At 43.8% G+C, this 21,899-nt stretch overlaps 1 protein-coding gene and 1 pseudogene across 7 annotated transcripts in view; both read left to right on the top strand.

Moving 5' to 3' along the window:
- CIT (citron rho-interacting serine/threonine kinase) overlaps positions 1 to 21,899 on the top strand; it is a 175,653-nt gene that overhangs the window by 52,720 nt on the left and 101,034 nt on the right. For all 7 annotated transcript variants that reach the window (XM_044930176.2, XM_044930175.2, XM_044930173.2 and 4 more), the window contains exon 10: positions 18,479 to 18,662. In XM_044930176.2, coding sequence (XP_044786111.1) covers positions 18,479 to 18,662 — 184 coding nt within the window. The remainder of the gene's footprint in view (positions 1 to 18,478; positions 18,663 to 21,899) is intronic.
- Positions 11,861 to 11,971, top strand: LOC112580025 (annotated as a pseudogene).

Genomic DNA, 21,899 nt, shown 5'->3' with positions numbered 1-21,899 from the left:
GGTTCTGAAGAGTCATAAAACACATTTGCCTTAAAGGAACTTCGAGTAATTTTAACAGCCCTATTACTTCGGAATAATATCACATTTATAGAAAAATTGCAAAGATAGTAGAGTTCCCACATAGCCTTCTTCCAGTTTCCCCTAATGATAGCATCCTACATAATAACGTCACATTTGTCAAAATAAGATTATACGATTAATTAAACTTCAGACTTACTCCAGTTTCACCAGCTTCCTCACTCATTCCCCTTTTTCTGTTCCAGGAATCCATCCAGGGCACTATATTGCAATTAGAGTGCTTGTGGCTGATGGCACTTATCCCGACTGAGGCACTTAATGTAGCTCGGCCAGTGAGTGGGATCTCCATGCCCTCTGAGGATTGATAGGGCCTTTTCCTGGTGGTTCTCAGGCATCCCTGACTATGCAGAGAGCTGTGGTATTAATTGCAGTGTCTCCTAGCAGATTTTCCTGTTTTTCACCAACCTTCAATCCTTGTGTATTTGTAATCAGCTGAGGGTTTGTGACTGAAAACATTGCTGGACTGCATGACATTTGAGCTATTTCCTAACTAGGTAGTTCTAACACAAATTATGCCTTTGTCCAGTCCCATTTTTCATAAACACACATTGAGTGACTCATCAACCAAAGCACTTGAAGTCATTAGGTTTCCTGAGTTCCTGGTTGCTGCTCAAATGCTTTGTGGTTCCAGGCTGTTGAATATTTCCACTTTCCACACAGGAGATTGTCCTTTGATGAAAGAAACATTAGCTTTTCTGCTAGTTCACCCTCAATTCCTCTTTTTCGTATTATAACCAAGGAAAGGAAGTAATGCTTAACACAGCAGGTAATAATCTTCTAAAACTCATTATCTTAAGAGGTGGTCCAGGCAGGATATATAAATGCAGTTTAAGAAGGGTCTGGGCAAATGGATGAGTGACAGAATTGGGAGTGGTTACCGGGAGAAACTAGGCCAGGCCTTGGCTTTGACCCCTGAGGTCAGATCGAGCAGTTGGTCGTTTGGAGCATTTAGGTCCTACCCCTTGAAGTTGCTGTGGGCACCAATACGAGAACCAAGACTCTGACCTAGTTCTGGGATGTTTGTTCTCCTGGCAAGTCAAGAGCGCTCTGCCACACTCATGGGCCACTGTGCATCTGCTGCCCTGATGTTTCACTCCCTGCCTCACATGATCAGATGTAAAGTTGAGTTTTTAGCTGCTGCTTATTTCAAGGCTGCTTTCCAAGGTTCAGTATTGGGCTTCTTAAGTATCCTAGTTGCCCTGGGCTGTGCAATTCCAGTGAAGTTTCAGATATTGGGCAGGAGTCTGATTGTGCCCTCTGCCTGATTTTCTGGGCTTCTGGAAAGCTGAAGCCAATCAGTCCCCCTCTGTCATGCCTTTGGGGTTATGCCTACCTTTCCCGACATCAGGCACCTGCTCTGTCAATGGCAGAGTTGTACTGTCCAGTGTGCCCTTCTACTTACATCTTTTTAATATCTTCCCCCAGAGACATAGTGATGTAAATAAAACCAGCACACTTGCACCTTTCATCCAAACCCACCACGTCTCAACAGTGAGAAATGCATAATGAGAGTGTTGACTCTGGATCGTTTCCTAGCACCTCTATAGCTAATGCTCTAGATAACTTGTTTTTATCTGTTGATTATGACACAGGCTTCTTCTTTTGAGTCATCTTCATTTTACTCTTCTCAGAAAGGCACAGTTCTTGTAGAATTACTTTTGAGTTTCCAGGTTCTTAGCATTTGTCACACAAGTACATTTCATTTCCATCCAGTAGTGACTCAGTGGTGGTCCAATGCTGATCAGCCCTGAGATAGTCCCCTGACAAAGAGGTCTCCTTCGTTGTTGATCATTATTCACTACCTGGCCCCTAATGGCCATTGCAAAGTTGGAGGTGTACAATCCTTTGATTACTCCATAAGCCTAAGGGATAAGGCCTCTGGTTTAAAGGAAAAGGATTCTAAAGTTTCCTATCCTTGGGTAGGAAATTCTTACATGTTTTTGTGTATAGAAATCAGCATCATGGGTATTTTACTCCAGTCCTGTAGTCTGATAGGAAATACTGGTTAAGTAGCAACTGTTCTGTGCCAACTACCAAGTATTTAAGTATATATTACACTATGTTACTTCAAAACAGTTCAAAGAAAAGGATTATTGTACCCATTCTACAGATATGGACACAGAGGTAACTTGTCCCAGGTCATATAGCAAGTGAGAGAGAGGGTCTGGATTTGAGTTGAGGTCTCGGTGATTCTAGAATCCTTTCTACTTTATGCAATACCATGCATGCTCTATGATAGATAGTTGTTATTAATGTTAAGGTGATGACAAATAGTACCCCTGTTTAGTCTCTGTGTCTGTTCAAGCACATTTGGAATTTGTAGTAGTTTTGAATCTACAGGATTCATCATGATATTTGAGTGCTGTGTGCTGTATGTTAGGTGCTGTAGCTCTGTGGGTGAACAAATCTGGATACAGCCCCGCCTTCAGTGAACTTACAGTCTAAATTATAGGTCCCTTAAATAGAGCTGTAGTCCTGTTTAAATTTCCATTCCTCAAAATGGTAGAAAGTTTGGGAATTTCCTGGCAGTCCAGTGGTTAGGACTCTGTGCTTTCACTGCTGAGGGCCTGGGTTCAGTCCCTGGTCGGGGAACTAAGATCCTACAAGCTGCATGGTGTAGCCAAAAAAAAATGGGTAGAATGCTTTTAATGCTTAGTAGGTCACCCACTGGCTTACTGAACCACATATACTTGATCTTAAACAAAATGTAGACTGTGACCCAGTGACCCCTTGCCTACATAGAGCATCCTGTTCTTTCTGCGAATTTATTACCACCACTGCCCCCACCCCTTGCCTCAGATCTAGCCTGGGAAAGGACCATGTTGGATCGATGACCCAGTTCTAAAATTATGATTTGTAGTCTCCAGGTGAATTGAGAGCACTTGATTCATGTTTTCTGTTTATTTGAGGTTATGTGGTTTCTTAGCCTCAGCACTGTTATTTTAGGAATAGATAATTATTTGTTCGGGGACTGTTACGTGAATTGCAGAATGTTTAGCAGCACCCCTGGGGTTTACCCGTAGATTCCAGTAGCTCTCTGCGTCTTGTGATAACCCAACACGTCTCCAGACATTTGCCCAGTGTCCCTTGTTGGGGAGTGGGGGAGCGGTACAACTGCTCCCAGTAGAGAACCATTGTTTTAGAAGAATTGGTCAGATTGTTACCAGGGGAGAGAATATCACAGTAAATAGAGTCACTCAAGACTGCTTGCGTAGAACTGTAGCCTGGGGTCAGGGGGACCCTGCTGTGTTGAGTGTGGTCCGTGGACCCGTGGCACCATCATCATCGCCAACATCATCTGGGAGCTTGTTAGAGTTGCAGAGACTCAGACTCCCCTCCACCCCAGACCTGCTGAGTCAGAAACTGCACTTCAGTAAGATCCTGAGAAATAAGATTCCTGTGTGTAGCATCTGTGAAGCTCTGCGAGAGGAGAAAATGAGATCTGTCAGCCTTAGTTTCTTGCTCATCTTGGCAGAGTGCTCCATGCTTTGTCCTTTGGGCTGAGGGTAAGGGGAGGCTGCTTTTTGGCTAAGAACTTTCCCAGGCAGATGGAACTGCTTGGAAACACAGGATTTTAGGCTCTGCTTTTGAGAAATTTAAAGCTTTTCTTTCAGATGGACTTTATTATCTTTCGTATTTTTCAAGATGGTGGTTTAACGTAATCTCTTCCTGCTGATGGCAAATAGATAGTTGTAATAAAGGCATTTGTATACCTTCTACATCCCCCGCTGCTTTCTGCATTACTGTTGTCTTGTATTTACTTTTTTTTCTTATAGTTGGTCTGCATCATATTGTGTTGGTTTCAGGTGTACAGCATAGTGATTCAGTATTTTTGCAGATTGTATTCCATTATAGGTTATTTACAAGATAATGGGCATAACTATTTAGTTTTAAGGATGGATTGTTTCCTTTATCAATACTTTTTAGATGTGTTTTATAACCCTTTATTGAGCACCTACTATGTACCTAGGGGCCCTGTAAGGCATGCTAATGCATATTATTGTCCTCCTAAAATTTCTGTGAGGCCGGTACTATATTTGATCCCACAGTACAGATGAGAATACTGAGGCCTAAAGAGATGAAGCCTCTTGGTAAAGGTTGTGGAGTAGTTGGCAGTGACAAGAGTCTAACTAGGGTTTCCCTGACCCCAGATTCACTTTACTTTTAAAAAATTTACTTGAAAAAATACATGATAAAAAAAAATTCAAGCAACGCAAAAGGTTAAACAATTAAAAAAGTCACCTACCCTCTCCATGCCCAGTGCTTCTCTCTAAAGTGAACCATTATTATCAGTTTCTTGTATAACTTTCCAGAATATTCTGTAGTAATACAAACAGCAGTATTGTCTGCACTCTTAACTGCATTGTTGTACCGCCTCCTAAGAATTCAGGAATTTTTATTGTCAGGCTGTTTTCCTGCATCGTTGAAAAAAATGAAGGCTTTGTACAATCCCACTGTGCTGATGCTTTGAATTCAAGCTCTCCTGACATTAATTTCTGATGAGTGGTTCGCTCTTCTCAAAAGAACACCCCTTATGATTTTGACATGAATATTTCATTTATTTATTTTGGTTTTCTGCTTTTAGAATAACATTATGTCAGGAACTTGTATGTTTGTGTGTGTGTGTGTATTTTAAAAGTCTGCTTGTTTGGAGTTTTTTTATCGTCTAATCAGGTATTTGGCCAGATTTTGTTTTTGAAGCTAGTTTGTGGAGGACAGTATCTGTGCGTTTCTCCATTCAGTTCAGTTCAGTCACTCAGTCTTGTCCGACTTTGGGACCGCATGAATCACAGCACGCCAGGCCTGCCTGTCCATCACCAACTCCCAGAGTCTACCCAAACCCATGTCCATTGAGTTGGTGATGCCATCCAGCCATCTCATCCTCTGTCGTCCCCTTCTCCTCCTGCCCCCAGCCCTTCCCAGCATCAGGGTCTTTTCCAGTGAGTCAGCTCTTTGCATGAGGTAGCCAAAGTACTGGAGTTTCAGCTTCAACATCAGTCCTTCCAATGAACACCCAGGGCCGATCTCCTTTAGGATGGACTGGTTGGATCTCCTTGCAGTCCAAGGGACTCTCAAGAGTCTTCTCTAACACCACAGTTCAAAAGCATCAATTCTTTGGCGCTCAGCTTTCTTCACCATCCAACCAGCTAAAAAGAGCTAAGTCATCCATACATGACTACTGGAAAAACCATAGCCTTGACTAGACAGACCTTTGTTGGCAAAGTAATGTCTCTGCTTTTGAATATGCTGTCTAGGTTGATCATAACTTTCCTTCCAAGGAGTAAGCGTCTTTTAATTTCATGGCTGCAGTCACCATCCGCAGTGATTTTGGAGCCCAGAAAAATAAAGTCTGACACTGTTTCCACTGTTTCCCCATCTATTTGCCATGAAGTGATGGGACCAGATGCCATGATCTTTGTTTTCTGAATGTTGAGCTTTAAGCCAACTTTTTTACTCTCCTTTTTCACTTTTATCAAGAGGCTTTTGAATTCCTCTTCACTTTCTGCCATAAGGGTGGTGTCATCTGCATATCTGAGGTTATTGATATTTCTCCCGGCAATCTTGATTCCAGCTTGTGCTTCTTCCAGCCCAGCGTTTCTCATGATATACTCTGCATATAAGTTAAATAAGCAGAGTGACAATATACAGCCTTGACGTACTCCTTTTCCTATTTGGAACCAGTCTGTTGTTCCATGTCCAGTTCTAACTGTTGCTTCCTGACCTGCATACAGGTTTCTCAAGAGGCAGGTCAGATGGTCTGGTATTCCCATCTCTAAGAATTTTCCACAGTTTATTGTGATCCACACAGTCAAAGGCTTTGGCGTAGTTAAGAAAGCAGAAATAGATGTTTTTCTGGAACTCTCTTGCTTTTTTGATGATCCAGAGGATTTAGCAATTTGATCTCTAGTTCCTCTGCCTTTTCTAAATCCAGCTTGAACATCAGGAAGTTCACGGTTCACATACTGCTGAAGCCTGGCTTGCAGAATTTTGAGCATTACTTTACTAGCGTGTGAGATGAGTGCAATTGTGCGGTAGTTTGAGCATTCTTTGGCATTGCCTTTCTTTGGGATTGCAATGAAAACTGACCTTTTCCAGTCCTGTGGCCACTGCTGAGTTTTCCAAATTTGCTGGCATATTGAGTACAGTACTTTCACAGCATCATCTTTCAGGATTTGGAATAGCTCAACTGGAATTCCATCACCTCCACTAGCTTTGTTCGTAGTGATGCTTCCTAAGGCCCACTTGACTTCACATTCCAGGATGTCTGGCTCTAGGTGAGTGATCACACCATGTTGATTATCTGGGTCGTGAAGATCTTTTTTGTACAGTTCTTCTGTGTATTCTTGCCACCTCTTCTTAGTTTCTCCATTAGCCGTGTGTTTCTCCATTATCTTGGTTGGCCTTTAAGTATGTCTCCCTGTTAGATAGCCACCCAGTCACTTAGGGGCTGGAGGAAATGAGGAAGGGGAACTGGGGGTGTTTAGGTGATCATCATGAGAGAGAGAGTAGAAGGGCAGGGGGATGATATAGTGATGGCAGGAACTCAGCCTCCTGGACTAGGAGTATGTGGGCAACACCTGCTAAAACTTCAAAAAGCAGTAACTGAGACACGTGGTCAGTAGCTCTTACAGGTGAGTATTTATATGTCTTGGGGATTTTTTTTTTTTTTTTTTTTTTAAGAATAAGCTATTCATAGGAGAAAACAGGCTAAAAAGAGCTAAGTGCAGGGAATTTGCTGATGGTCCAGTGGTTAGTACTCTACTTTCACTGCTGGGTCCTGTGTTTAATCCCTGGTCAAGGAACTAAGATGCTGCAAGCCATTCTTTGTGGCCAAAAAAGAAAAAGCTAAACTCATATGGATTAAGGTTATAGGGTCTCCCCCCTCTAGTTTGAATTTAGAAGCTACCTCTAGAGATATTAAAAATATATATGTAATATTCTACTTTATTTCAAGATAAATCAAGATGGCTTACTTTAGAGATAATTGCAATACTAAACTGATAAAAAATGAGAAATCTGGATAAAGGGCATGTCAAAGTAGGGAAGTAGAGGCAGGGTTAATGGTAAAAACCAATAAGCCCTGGTTAAATTGCCAGCCAGGGGTGGATTTGGGATCCTTAGCCTCCTAGTGGCCAAAGTAAAATGGAGAATATGGGCAGTTGTAAGAGGCTCAGTCCTGTGAGAAGAAAAATCCAGAATAATATGTTCAGAGAAGACTCAGTTTTCTGGTACTGAGTCCTGAGGAGCTTCAACATGGGGTTCCCCAAAATGAGACCCCTTGTGATGTGGTGGCCCTGGGGATTTCCCTGTGACCACTTCTTACGGTGCCTCTTAGTGTAAGCCAATGCTGCAGTGCTGAATCTCCGTTCAGAAAGTCATTTCTAAATGAGGCAAATTCATGCCTTTCCTGGGAGAAGATGAGAAAAGGGGAATAGATTTGTTAGAGAGCCCATAAATTGGAGTCCTGAACTCTTCATTTCTTACTTGCTTGGAAGATTTTCCAGAAAACATGGAAATGATTTGGCCAAAGATTCAAAATTATATTAAACATCTGGGACTCTGTTCATCAGTCAACTTTGCAGTCAGTTCTATGAAGCATGGCAATTGCATTTATGCTCATTTTCCAAGGGCAAAGTTCAGATAGCACTAAAGAGGGCAGTTGGCAGGAGTCAAAAGAGATCAGAGCTGAAGGACACAGAGTAGGAGGTCCAGGTGGCTCATGATCTCTGAGGGTTTGGAAATGATTTTCAGTGTCTTCACTTCAGAAAAGAAGTATGACCGACTCTTTGGTTCCTGGGGATGTCCTTCAAAATTCTGACTAACAAGGATACACACAAAGAACTGATACCCACACAGGAACCAAAATAAAGGAACACATTTGACTCTTTGCTTCTTCCATAGGGCTGATGGTGGGTGGTGTTTTTCCATCCCCCATAAACTGGAAAGTAGCGGACTTTTCTGGCAAGAATATCTGGTAGAGGGGCTTCTCCTGGCTTAAAATGGGATAATAATAAGCATCAAAAAGACTACAGTGGCTTGAAACATGTCCATTCATGGGTTCATACTAGCAACTGAAAAAAGAAATCTTATTTGTCACTTCTGGCAGTTGCTGAGGCACACCCCGACCCCCCACCCCAACTCTGAATGTTGCTAAGTATAAGGAAAGATGGGCTTCCCAGGGGGTGCAGTGGTGAGGAATCCACCTGCCAGTGCAGGCAAGGGCAACCCACTCCAGTACTGGAAAATCCCATGGACGGAGGAGCGTGGTAGGCTGCAGTCCATAGGGTCGCTGAGGGTCAGACACGACTGAGCGACTTCACTTTCATTTTCAGTTTCATGCATTGGAGAAGGAAATGGCAACCCACTCCAGTGTTCTTGCCTGGAGAATCCTGGGGACGATGGAGCCTGGTGGGCTGCCGTCTATGGGGTCGCATGGAGTCAGACACGACTGAAGTGACTTAGCAGCAGCAGCCAGTGCAGGAGACGCAAGAGACTCGGGTTTGATCCCTGGGTTGGGAAGATTCCCTGGAGTAGGAAGTGGCAACCCACTCCAGTATTCTTGCCTGGAGAATCCTGTGGACAGAGGAGCCTGGCAGGGTACAGTCCATGAGGTCACAAGGAGTTGGACACCATTGAACAACTGAACACACACTTAGGGAATGAACCAAGCGTTTATCCTGCCTTCCTGTTGGAACTGTATTCCAGAATTACCAAATTGTTGATGTGCTAGTAAATGTAGAAGGAATGATGAACTTAGAAAAACACCATTTTTCAACTCTTAATGACTTAATGATTCTAGGCAAAGATCATCCATGGCTGCTAAGACATGAAGTGAAAGATGAGAGAGAAGGTCATGGGGAGGGACGAGGCTGATCTCACTGGACCACATGGATCATTCTTAACATCACACAAAGAAAGATAAGCAGACATTGTGTGCCCTTTAATGTCATGGGCTAGTAAGTAGACAACACATCCTGGGAAATATTCTCTCCAAGTGAAATTGAGTGTGCATGTGGCCCTGGATTTAACTTCCATCTTCTAGGAAACGGAAGTCGCTTCCCTGGTGGCTTAGATGGTAATCTGCCTGCAATGCTGGAAACCTGGGTTAGATCCTAGGTTGGAATGATTCCCTGGAGAAGGGAATGGCAAACCACTCCAGTATTCTTTCCTGGAGAATTCCATGGACAGAGGAGCCTGGCAGGCTACAGTCCACGGGGTTGCAAAGAGTCAGATATAACTGAGAAGTAACACTTTTTCAACACTTCCAGGAAAAATGGGCATAGAGAAACATGTTAAATGATGTCACAAGGATACAACCACCAAGTCCAGATTGTGAGATTTCTACAGGGATCTTGTGATTCAGTTTCTTAAACCAATAAATGCCATTAAAGAAAAAAAAGGTCAGTGTTTATAGATTGAGGCATACCAACCAAATCAGTGTCTGAACCTTGGTTGGATATTGATTCAAACAAATCAAATGTAAAGAGATGCTTTGCTGCTGCTGCTGCTGCTGCTGCTGCTAAGTTGCTTCAGTCGTGTCCGACTCTGTGCGACCCCATAGACAGCAGCCCACCAGGCTCCCCTGTCCCTGGGATTCTCCAGGCAAGAACACTGGAGTGGGTTGCCATTTCCTTCTCCAATGCATGAAAGTGAAAAGTGAAAGTGAAGTCGCTCAGTCGTGTCCAACTCTTAGTGACCCCATGGACTGCAGCCTACCAGGTTCCTCTGTCCATGGGATTTCCAGGCAAGAGTACTGGAGTGGGGTGCCATTGCCTTCTCCAAAAGTACTTGCACCCAGTGTACTGGGGACAGTGTACTTTGGGGACAGCTGTAAAAAATTGAGCACAAACATAATATTAGATAATGGTAAGGAGTTTCTGTAAATTTTGTTGGATGAGATGAAGGTATTATGGTCATGGTTTTTTAAAGTCCTCACCTGTTAGAGAGTCGTGTTTCTCCCCCTAGGGAACATTTAGCAATGTCTGGAGGCATTTTCGGTTGTCAGAACTTGTGGTGGTATTGGCATCTAGTGAGTAGAGGTCAGAGACACTGCTAAACACCCTATGATCACGTGTCAGTCCCTGCAACAAAGCATTCTCCAATCTCGATGTCAATAGTGCCACAGTTGAGAAACCCTGAGTTAGGGATATTTGCTGCAGTAATTATGGGTGAAATTATTACCAACCAGTGTTCTTGGCCTCCTCAACCAACAGAAATTGATGAAGAGGCCAAACAAGAAAATCAGGCAAGGCTTTAGTGGGGCTCCTGCGGCAGCAGCAGGGAGTGATAACAAGTAGCAGGTTCCCTTGCTTGCTCCCTGAGGGTGATGGGAAGTGAGCTGGTTCCTTGTATGGGGTGAGGGAAGGTGTGTGACCAGGGGTCGGGCTGGAGGAGTGGCTTAGGTGGTTTGTCCACCTCTTTGGTGGTGACGTGTGCAAGTTGGATGTGCAGTACCCCACTTTTGCTCCTAAGTGGCTGCTGGGTTTTGGATCTTTTTGTATCTTTTTGTCCATAATTTGCTCCAACTGTGTATGCATGCAGTTATTTGTAGTCCTTTACAATTTCTTTGTATTTTATTGCTTGAGACTTTTGTCTGGGTGCAAGTACTGCAGCAAAGGGTCCCAGGTCTTATGTCTCAAAATTATATGTCGTCTGGGGTTTGCTTTTAATAATCAGCACACATGCAAATAAAATAGGGACCAGAGTATGTGAAATGAAATGAAAATATTGTACGTTTTTTGAAGGTGTGCAGAAGTTCATTGTACTCCTGTACCATTTCTGCACATATGAAAAATTTCATATTAAAAATTTAAAAATAGGGCTTCTCTGGTGGCTCAGTGGTAAAGAATTCGCCTGCCAGTGCAGGAGACATGTGTTCGACCCTTGGTCCGGGAAGATCCTACATGCCACAGAGCAGCTAAAGCCCGGGAGCCACAACTACTGGGCCCTCACGCTGCAGTTACTGAAGCCCACACGCTCTAGAGCCTGTGCTCTGCAGCAAGAGAAGCCACCACAATGAGAAGCCCATGTACCACAGCCACGGAGTAGCCCCTGCTCACCACAATTAGAGAAAAACCCACACAGCAATGAAGACCCAGGAGAGCCAAAAATAAATAAAATTATTAAATCATTAAAAAATGTTGAAGAACTCTTCCCTCCGCCCCCCGCCAAATGTTGGAGAAAAAGATAACTACAGAAGTCTTGAGGACAGCAAAGAATGTATCTAATTGGATGTGTCATAGGTCTAGGTAGTTCAAGGGGAAAGGTGCTGGAAGGGAAAGTTGTTGGGGTCTAGAGCACAGAGGTTCCAGGAAATGGAAGCTCATGAATTATTGTTCAAGTATGTTCTGGGGGCCTCCAGTCTGTGCCCCAAACTGGATGTATCCACACCCAGAGAATTATAGTCTTGACTAGTTACAGTCTGGAAAGATTCTCTTTGAGTGTTTCCACCCTGTGTAGGTATTTCACAGGTTGCTCTATACCTAGACCAAGAGGGAGGGGGGAAACAAAGTGGCACTGCAGTGTTAGAAGGCTGGTTGAAGTGTGGTCCAGAATTGAGAGAAGGCGTCTCTAAAAGTGTAATCTTGTGGGAAAACATAAGTTGCTTACCAAAAACTTGATAGTAAGCAGCCTATAGAAGCATGGCCCTTGAGAAAGGCGAGATTCAGACAGAGCGCACAACTCCATCGAGATCTTGTATTTGCCCCCAGAGAGGAAACCTGCTTAGCTGTGGGCAGCCCAGCCCTGGCATCCTTGAGACTGATCAGTTAAAGCATACTTCATCACTTCTTGGCCTTTTGGCTAGGATCAAATGTAATAACTGTTCTTACGACATTAAAGCATACCTCACTGATGCTAAAACTTCCATATTCATTTTCTTTGAAGATGCCATAGTAAAAACTGATCACCAGCCAAGTCAGCATTACCTGAAAGTCTTTTTATAACTGTTTGGGGAACCAGACATGTCAGATAATTCTTTTTCTACTCAAGTTGATTGCAAGCTAGATCCAGTTTGTCTTCTTTTTGCATTTTGTATACAGTTCTGCTATCTGGACAGGTTACATCTGACCATTTTCCACTCAGAGGGGTGACAGTAAGGGGGCTTGCCTGAGGCTCCAGGAGATGTTTTCATGGGCTAAATTACTTATGTGTATGTAGTAGCTAGCTCTTCTTACCTGTCCTCTAATTTATTCTCTTGGTTCATTCCTATAAGATCTCTGATACTGGAAATCTTGCTCTTCTTTCTATTGCAACCTTTTTCTGTTAGAGTTGTTCTCTTTGTAAGAGTCACTCATTGATATTCTTAAAAATTTCTGCTCTTGCATCAGTTGTCACACTTTTGCCATGCCTTCTGTTAATCCAGTCTTCTCTGTTTCGGTTATCACTTCCTTAGAATTTGTCATGTTAACTATTATAGACTTGTCCTTTAGAGGTTCCTAGCATCGACCTCTACCAACCATTACTGTTAAAATGATCGTATCAGTCTCAGGTGCTGACACCAGCCCAGCACTCTCAAACTCTTTCTCATAATCCCTTCTGTCAAGCCAGTCCAGGATTTTCCCCCCTTCAAGGTCCAGACAGGATTTCACTTGTATTTACTTCCTAGCCTCATTACCCACAGCTTTCTTGGGCTACTGTTCCCTGGCTTTTCTAAAGAAGCACTCATCTCCACTCCAGCCCGTGAAGACACCTTTTAACTAACTCTAGAGAAACAATCACCTCCATGACGCACTCCTGCAGGAACACACAAAACTCACTGTACCCACTTCGGCAACACATGGTGGCCATCGCTCTGTTTACACACTCTCCACTTTTCACAGCCTCATCTTGACCTCTGAATGACACAAATAGCCTCCTCTTCACTTATCTTGTAGTTCTGTCTTCATCATGAAGATAAATGTGATCACACTGGTGCCTCAGATTTTAAGGAACTAGAAGACAGCTGATTTGGGGATAGTCTTCCTTTTAGATTTAAATGTAGCATCTAATTAACTGAATACTTTTTTTTAAGATGTGTGACACCATGCTAGATAGAATGAAGTTGAAAATGTCTTTGATTTACTATCATTGAATGCCTGCTGTGTTCCAGGCCCAGTTCTGATTCATGATACCATCACATATTTATTTATGTGCCTTTGTCCTGACATATATGTTGTCTGTTATTCCTCTTCTAACTCTGCCACACACAACCTAGCACCAGTGTCTAACCCACAGTGATGAGTAAAAGTCATGGAAGTTTCATGAGCTATATCTAAATTCAGGTTTTTGTTTTTAATGTGCCAATTCTTCATGACTGCATTGAGTATTCTATAGAGTTTCCTGTAGTGGCATATGGCATGAAATAGCCTATTAGGTCTAAGAAATTATCCCACATCTAAGGTTCTTGTTCATTCATTACTTTCACAATATAGATATGAAACCGTGAATTGGGACAGACAGGTAACTGTTCTAGGTGCTTGATATGTAATGGTGAGCACAGTGTCATCTTTCCCCTCATGGAGCTTGTGTCCAGTGGGAAAAGCAGATGATCAACACTAGACCAAAATGAGAAAAATCTTTTGCATTTTGAACATTAATGTTTTTTTTGGTATGCTGGAAAGTTAAAAGTTTGAATGGGATAAATGGAGCTCAGTGGGATGTGTTAGAAAGAAGTAGGGTCAAGGGGATGAATCCATTTACCTTTTCTTTTTTTTTTTTTTTTAATTTGTGAATGTTTTTGAAGGCAATACACCCTGCCCCCAGCTTCTAATGAACGTCAAGTTTTTAAAAAGGAAAGGATTTATAGGAGAGAGATTAACTGCAGTTCTTAAAATAGCTCTTTGTTTCTGAAAGCCTTGTTCTGCCATCTTATAACTGGGTGGCGGTGGGAGGGAAGCCCTCCAGAACATAATTGTGTAGCCCCTGCCACTAAAGAGAATGTGCCCTGATGTGACCTCAAGCATAGGCTGACTTATTTAAAAAACATATAGGGAAAACTTCATCCTGTTTTTTTAGTGGTTTTTATCAACAAACAGATCTTAATATATGACTTCTTATTGGCTATTAATGAATGTAGTGAGCACGGGCAGTGGGGGTGAATTGATGAATGCTCTATCAGGAAATATTAATATAAGCACTCATTAACATATTTTTCAGACAGAACAATCTCTACTTTTAAAGCCTCTTCATTTAACTCAAACATACAGTAGCTTCTTCATGGCCTGTATTATGCCAGGCGCTCTCTTTGCAAGAGCTGTTTTCTAATTGTTTAATTATATATCTATTCAGCATGTATTTATTGTGTACCTGCTCAGTGCCTGGCACTGTGCTGTGTTCTTAGGTACATTGTATACTTCCATCAGTGTAGGTGCAAATCCAGTGATTTCATTGGCCAATGAATACCTTTTTAAAGCAAAAAAATCATTTTGTATGAGGATCAAAAAAAGGGACTTTTTCCAATAGGTATAAGAAAGAGGAGAATTAGCCCCTCCCCCCAACATGTGTGTGTGCTTAGTTGCTCAGTCGTGTCCGATTCTTTGCGACCCCATGGACTGCAGCTTGCCAGGCTCCTCTGTCCATGTGGATTCCCCAGGCAAGAATACTGGAGTGGGTTGCCATTCTCTTCTCCAGGGGCTCTTCCCCACCCAGGGATCGAACCCAGGCCTCCCGCTTTGCAGGTGGATTCTTTACCACTGAGCCACCAGGGAAGCCTGATATAGATGTGGTCATATACTTGGTAGTCTTCGGCTTATACAGTCTTTTAAAATCTGTCATCCAGATTTTGAGCTAGTTCTCTGTTCTTTCTGATGCTCATATTAGAGGTGCTTTGAACCTTCTTGTTCTTTTTCTCCTTGAACCTTCTCGTTCTTTTTCTCCTTGAACCTTCTCGTTCTTTTTCTCCTGTCTCTGTGTATTGCATTCTATATGAGCACTTTTCCAACTGTTGTGTTCTTGCAGACCATCTGGGGATCTTGTTAGAATGCAAGTGTTGATTCATTCATCAGTCATGGTGTAATGCCTGTGATTCTTTGTTTCTAACCAACTCCCTGATGATGCTGTCAGTCTACAGATTACACCTTGTGAAACATAATTCCTTGTGATTTCCTCAGGTCCTGCTGCTAGTTCACTAATTTTCTCTTTAGCTGTGTCTGTTTAACAGTGAGTTTTAAACTTTAAATTCAGCAATCATATTTTTCATTTTTAGAAGTTCCATTTGGTTCTTTTCAAATGTGCTTTGTCTTTTCTTCAGCATATCTTGTTCTTTTATTAGAATTTTTGCTCATTTATCTTGATAATGAATGAAAATTTATTTTATGGTCCATTTTAGATTGTTCTCTTATCTGCAGTTTTTGGGGGGTTAATTCTCCTATTTCTTGTATCTGCTGATGTTCCTTCATGGTATTTTGGGTGGCTTCTTTTTCCTTGTTACATGTAGTTATTGATTTTTACTTTTTTATTGTGAACTCATTTCTAGTTGAGAGAGTATGTGGGGTGTGTGTGTGTGTATGTATGTATGGGAATGAAAGAGAGAGAGAAGGAATCTTGCCTTCTGGGTTGTGCCTTGGGTTGTGAATGTGGCCCTACAAATATTTCTCCTCGTAATCTGCCAGTACCCTAATGGATCATGGACCAGTACTGGTGATAATTTCTTGGGTTATGGTTCCCACACCATGTAGGGTACTGTAAATATAGACACCCTCCCTGGGGCTACAGTTTTAATAGCCGTGCTGTTTCTTTCCCCCTAAAGGGCTCTGGACAAGGGTGAACATCCATCATTTTCTGGTCGGTTGAGAATTTCCAGTTGTCCTACTTCTCTTTGGCTTGAGACTATGATACTTTTCCCTGCCCAAATGTGGTTCCCAGAAGTCCCTCTTTTCAGCATTTCACGTTTTAGCCAACCGACTACCTGTCTAAAGGCTGATGTTATTGGCTTTTCATCTGTCCTGTGAATTTCTCACCTGTTATCAGTGGGGGTATTTCATGTTGACTTCTCCCTCTTATTGAAGCTTCTCTGGCCCTTGATCTAATCTTAGCTACACAGGCTAGCCTTGAGCCTGATGGAGTTTAAAGAGTGATCTTATTTCATAGTACAGAATTTCTCAGTTGTAATTGTTTCACAGAGGGTGGCTCCTGCCCCTATATTAATCATACTCCTCACTCAGAAATTCTATTTCAGTCTTCCAAAGATAAATTAGTATATAGTAGAAAGGGAATTAAACTTCTGCGAAGAATGAAATGAAATGATTAACACAAACATGTGTGAGTGTGTCTGTGCCTTGTGCAGGAGAGAAGCATACTCAACACAGATTCTGCTGTATCCCACTAGCCTTGTAACCATAGGATCTGTCATAAACATCTGTGTCATGTGGCCAATAATAATAGCAGGTAGTCTGTATGGAGTGTTTATTATATACAAAAAACTGTGCCAGTAACGCTTTATATAGATTTCTTTCATTTAAACCTCCTAGCAGCCTTTTGAGGGAGTTTTCTCTATGTTGAAACTGAGGGTCAGAGAGGTTAAGGGACTTTCTTTCCCAAGGTCACAGTGCTGGTAAGTGGTAGAGCTGGGGTTTGAACCCACTTAGTCAAAGTATGTGCCACCAACCGTGATGCTTCCATATTAATACCATCTTGAAATCTCTCTCCATATATTTCCTCAGTCATTATCTGAGTTTCCTTATTTTGGGATGGGACACTTTTGTCCTCATGAAATATAATTTCCATTAAAAAGTGTTTTGTTTTTTTTTTCCTTGAAAAAAAAGATATTGGGTAATGGAAATCCAATTGGATTTGAGCCCATGTTTATGGAAAGTACATATGGGAGGGGGGCTGAAGCATTCAATAATTTTTCTTTCCATCACCTAATTTTTAAAGTATTAAGCAGGTGGGTTCTGACATTACTAGGGAAGGTTTAAGTTCTCTGAGAGCTTGGGGGCGTGGAATCATTTTCTGGAAGAGCACATGTGACACTTTCAGTCTGCTACCACATCTCAGTGCACCTGAAACCCTGAGAATGTCCTTTTTGCATTTCCTGGGAGCTGCCAGACTTCCTCATTCTGGCTTCATCTCCTCCTCACTCCACATCCCTTCACTACTCCATCTCCTTCCCGATGCTGCCTGCTGCCTCCCATGTTGTTGTTGTCACTGGGGAACTTTGGAAACAGCCAGATTCTTTGGAGTCTGTAAGTGGAAAACAGACTGCTGCTCCTATCTGGCACTAAGCTTTGTCTAGAAAACAAGGAGTTAAAAAGCAGCCTGGTCCAGGGAAGGGCTGTGACAGCTGTCCTAGGGGGCGCTCTCGAGAGCTCTGGCCGTGACTCATGCTGCTCTGTCACTCAGATCAGCATTGGCCCCTGCCACGCAGGCAGCCAGGTGGGGTTACTGCCAGAGCACGCACAGAGCGGGGAGCATGAAGCCTGCACTGCGGGGGATGTGATGCCCAGCTCACCTGCTCACCCAGCCTGCCTACCACAGACGCTTCAGCCTGCAGCCATGGTAACGCTTCTGGCCGGCTGCACCCCCGGGAGCCCACCACAATGGGCAGCCTCCTGGTGACTGATGGACCAGTGTCCACCTCCCCGACTGAGAGAGCTTAGTAGGTCCGCAGGAGGCGGAGAAGATGTAGGACGTTCCTAGCTGGGAATCATGCCTTAATGAGGTAGGACGCAGCTGTCCATCCACACCGTCAGCGCGCAGGGGTGCCGTACATCACCGGGAAGAACTTTATTTGGCTGGCATTTCATTATGCTGATTAAACTGCGGTGGATTCATGGGGCGTGATTGAGTTGGGGAGGAGGGATAATCAACTTAAAAAAAAAAAAGTGGTCCATAAGAGCTGCGAGTATACTCATCCGGATATGAATGGGCCAGACTGCAGTGCTATCCTCACACGAGTTACATACCTCTCAACCCCCTCTCCTGCCCCTCCTTCCTCTCACTCCGGCTAATCCCTGAAATGTAGAAACTCTACCTTATCCCAATGATTAGCACTAAGTGTGAATGATTTAGATCAGTCTGGAAGAGGAAATAAATAGGTGTAGGTTCATCTGGCATGCCAGCACCAGCCAGCTGATGCTCCGTAGCAGCCTTCTGGAAATATCAGCAACGAGTTCCCCAAGTGCTTTCTTTCTGTTCTACCAAGTGACCTGTTTGAGTTCACCCTTCAGTTTCCCCCAGCAGGAAAGGCAGCCCGTCTGCGGGTTGGTGGCCATGTTGGCAGGGAAGGGGTTAAGCTCTTGTTGCTGTAAGAGCGGAGCAGAGGCTGGGTCTGCCTGTGTGTGAGCGAGATTGAAAGCAGGCGCTGCAGTGCCATCAGGAACGCCGAAGGAGTGAGACGATTTTCTTCTCCGCAACAGTGTTGAATCCGTCTGAATTTTTCTCCCCCCCCCCACCCCCTTCTTCTTGTTTTTTCTTTAACCAGCTCCTCCCCCCTTCGTTCCCACCCTCAAGTCTGATGATGACACCTCCAATTTTGATGAACCAGAGAAGAATTCGTGGGTTTCATCCTCTCCGTGCCAGCTGAACCCCTCAGGTTTCTCGGGCGAAGAACTGCCGTTTGTGGGGTTTTCATATAGCAAGGCACTGGGAATTCTTGGTAGATCTGAGTAAGTGAAATTTTGACTTTTCTAAGGGACCTGCATTCATACAAGGCATAGAGCCCAAAGGTGGTGGTGGTGGCAGCAGGGTGGGGGGAGTGTGGTGGAGGAAAACTGTTAATCAGTCTGCATTTGAAGAGCAATTTACGTAGTTGGGCTTTGGTGGGATAGACTGTTCGTATTCTCATTTTCCTGTACCTCTTCCTGTTCATAGCATCGTAATTGTCAATTGGGTACTTTGGGTTAGTTTTTCAGTCTTTGGTCTTCTTTGGAGGGGAGGAGACAGTGGGAGATACCTAGCAGTGCAGATCCTCGGTGAAGGGAGAAATGTACAGGGCTGAGCTGAGCTGTCTCTTTATCCATCTGTGTATCCCTCTGTCTCTCAGGTGGGTAGATGGAGGTTGCTATCTTGGCAGTGTTGAAAGAATCCTAAAATCTGTTTTTCATGAGCTAAGGGTTTCCTGATGGGGTTAGCTGAGCTGCAAGTGGCTGTACCAGAGCCTCGACGGAGGGATGGTGCTCAGCTCGGCTCAAAGTCTGCTGCAAGATCCAGGATCTGCCAGCTGAGCCTCTGAGCCGGCAAAGCACTGGTGGCCAGAGGGAGCCCCGTTACCGTGAGCCACCGGGCGGGCGTGTGATGTAGCCGAGTCATTGATTCATAGAAACTGGGCTTCACGGGGGAAAAAACAGACCAGGAGACTAGGAAATGGAAGTATAAATATCACTGTCAGCCTCTAGACACGATTGGTCTTTCTCCATTCTTGAAAAAAGCTAATGAAAAATGTGTTAGTCCAGCTCTTGGCAGTTGGAGATGGCGGGAGGGGGGTCCCTGGCTTCCAGCCTCCTGGATATTTGTCAGAAATGCAGTAGCTTCTGTGGATGTCAGAGCTCAGTGCCTTGCTTCATTCTCATGATCCGATGGCATTTTGTGTTCAGGCATGTGAGTTCCCCTGGAAGGTCTTGAACCAGATTGTGATATGCCCCCTGAAGCCCCAGCTCCCTCACTTGAAGGCTCTTGGGGTAATGTTGGGTGATCAGTGACTGCCCACTTAGAAAACAAGCAGAATTTGATTTTATCTTGGCAGCATTTATTCCCAATTTGTTGTGCTTATAGCTCCGATATCGATTTGAAGGGATGTCATGTGGGTTCTTGGATGGTGTCTCCCCATGGGTGCTATTTTGACAGTAATGTTCCTGAAAAGATTTCAGACATCTGGGGGGTAACTGGGCACTTGATGAGATGTAGGGTTGTGGGCTGCAGTAGAATTTGAGAGAGCTGTTTGGGTTGAAAGAGACTGAGGTGACCCTTCTTTCCTCCCTCCCTGGGGGCTTGCATTAAAACTCGGGGTTGGATTTCGGTAGTGGTGGCTGTACCTTGCTGGCTAATTTGCTCTGCAGCCCCGAAGCAATCTGGATCATGGGAGAAGAGGCAGAAAGCTCACTAGCTGTTGCATGTGCCATCAGATGGGTTTGAAACGGCCCAGCAGGGCTGGGAGGTTTTGCACTGGCATCGAAGAGCAGGGCAGAATTGGAGGCCTGCTGTTAAAGGATGCATAGTTAGTGGGCAGCTTAACCTTGACACACACAGCGCACTGAAGGTCACCCGTGGGACTGGACAGAGGTGCGTGGAGAGTTCTAGTTCTGGTCACCAGTGGGCTAGCCAGGTCAGAAGGAAAGCTTGCTTGGGGTGCCAACCAGTGATCTGAAAAACCAGGAAGGACTTGAGGGAATGAGGTTTCAGGGGCAAAGGCAAAATGATGTGGGGGCTCTCAGGCGTTACAATTAATCTGAAGCAGTGTGTGATTAATAGCCTATTTTTCAGGAAGACTGTAATTGCATCTTTTTGCTTCTCACAGAAGGCTCGGTTGAGGGAGCTTTCCGACAGGGGCATCTCAGTATTAAGGCCCAGGCACTCGATAAATATTTGTGGATTTAATTTACTCACGATCCTTTCTCTCAGATTGTGTTTATATTGCTCACTGTATTTGAAGATAATGCTGTTTCACCTTTGGTAGTTGAAAATATATCTCTAGAGCATAAAATGAGCTTCTGTCCATGCCCATAACAGATGCTTAACAAGATCCTCATTAAAGTGTCCATGCAAACAAAACCGTGTATTACTTATCTGGACGATGTAATTGAAGTATTCCTGTCGGTGGGTGGGTGGTGTGGATCAGTGCCCTTTCCATGGTGATTTGGGAATGGAATCAGAAAGATTTCCTTTCATCTTATAATGTGATCTTGCTGTTGGGCTTATTTATTTGGCCAGGGACACTATGGGTAAAATCTACAACATCATTTTAGAAATTCACCCCACCTGTTGGGCATAGGTGACCCTGGATGTATTGGATCATCATCATCAGAAATTCAGAAAAGAGTCAATGCTGACATTACTTAGAAGCCCCTGCAGTTTTGATAACATGTAATCGTTACAAAATTCATTTGGAGGTGGGAGGGGGACATTTTCTGGAGAGGCCACCATTGCCACCAGGGACCTGGGGTTTCTCCGAGATTTTCTTCTCCTCCCCCTCCTTGTTTCAGCATCACAGGTATTTGTTTACACACATTGATTACCTGTGCTGTTACTCTTCACACCACTGAGGAAATTGCAGATGCTGCTGTACTGCGTTGGAAAGAATTGACCCCAAATCTCTTGCCACTAAACTGAATGAAATGTTCCGAGGTGGAGCTGAAGGAAAGAGGAATTTTCACAGAGACTCTGGCAGTCAGAATGATTTTAATTATTGTGATCACTCATCACTTTTTAGGATCCTTTTTTGGGACCCCAAACTATTTTTAAGCCAGCCACTGAATGCATCATTTTAGGTTTAACAAGAATCTTTTTTTTCCCCTAAGATTTATTCATTTATTTTTGGCTGTGGTGGGGTCTTTGTTGCTGCACTTGGGCTTTTTCTGGTTGAGGTGAGTGGGGGCTGTTCTTCATTGTCATGTGTGGGCTTCTCATTGTGGTATCTTCTCTGGTTGCAGAGCATGGGCTCTTGGCACTCAGGCTTCAGTAATTGTGGCTTGTGAACTCTAGAGTGCTGGCTCGGTAGTTGTGGCACACAGGCTTAGCTGCTCCACGGCCTGTGGCATCTTCCCGGACCAGGAATTGAACCTGTGTCCCTTGCATTGCAAGGCGGATTCTTAACCACCAGACCACCAGGGAAGCCCTGAAGTTTACTAAAAATCTTGATCTTAGCATTCTGAGTCTGAGCTGTAGTGGTAGTTCCTTGCACTTGAGTC

Source organism: Bubalus bubalis, chromosome 17 (assembly GCF_019923935.1).
Source record: "Bubalus bubalis isolate 160015118507 breed Murrah chromosome 17, NDDB_SH_1, whole genome shotgun sequence".
NCBI classification, from domain to species: Eukaryota; Metazoa; Chordata; class Mammalia; order Artiodactyla; family Bovidae; genus Bubalus; species Bubalus bubalis.
This window is presented reverse-complemented; position numbering and strand designations above follow the sequence as displayed.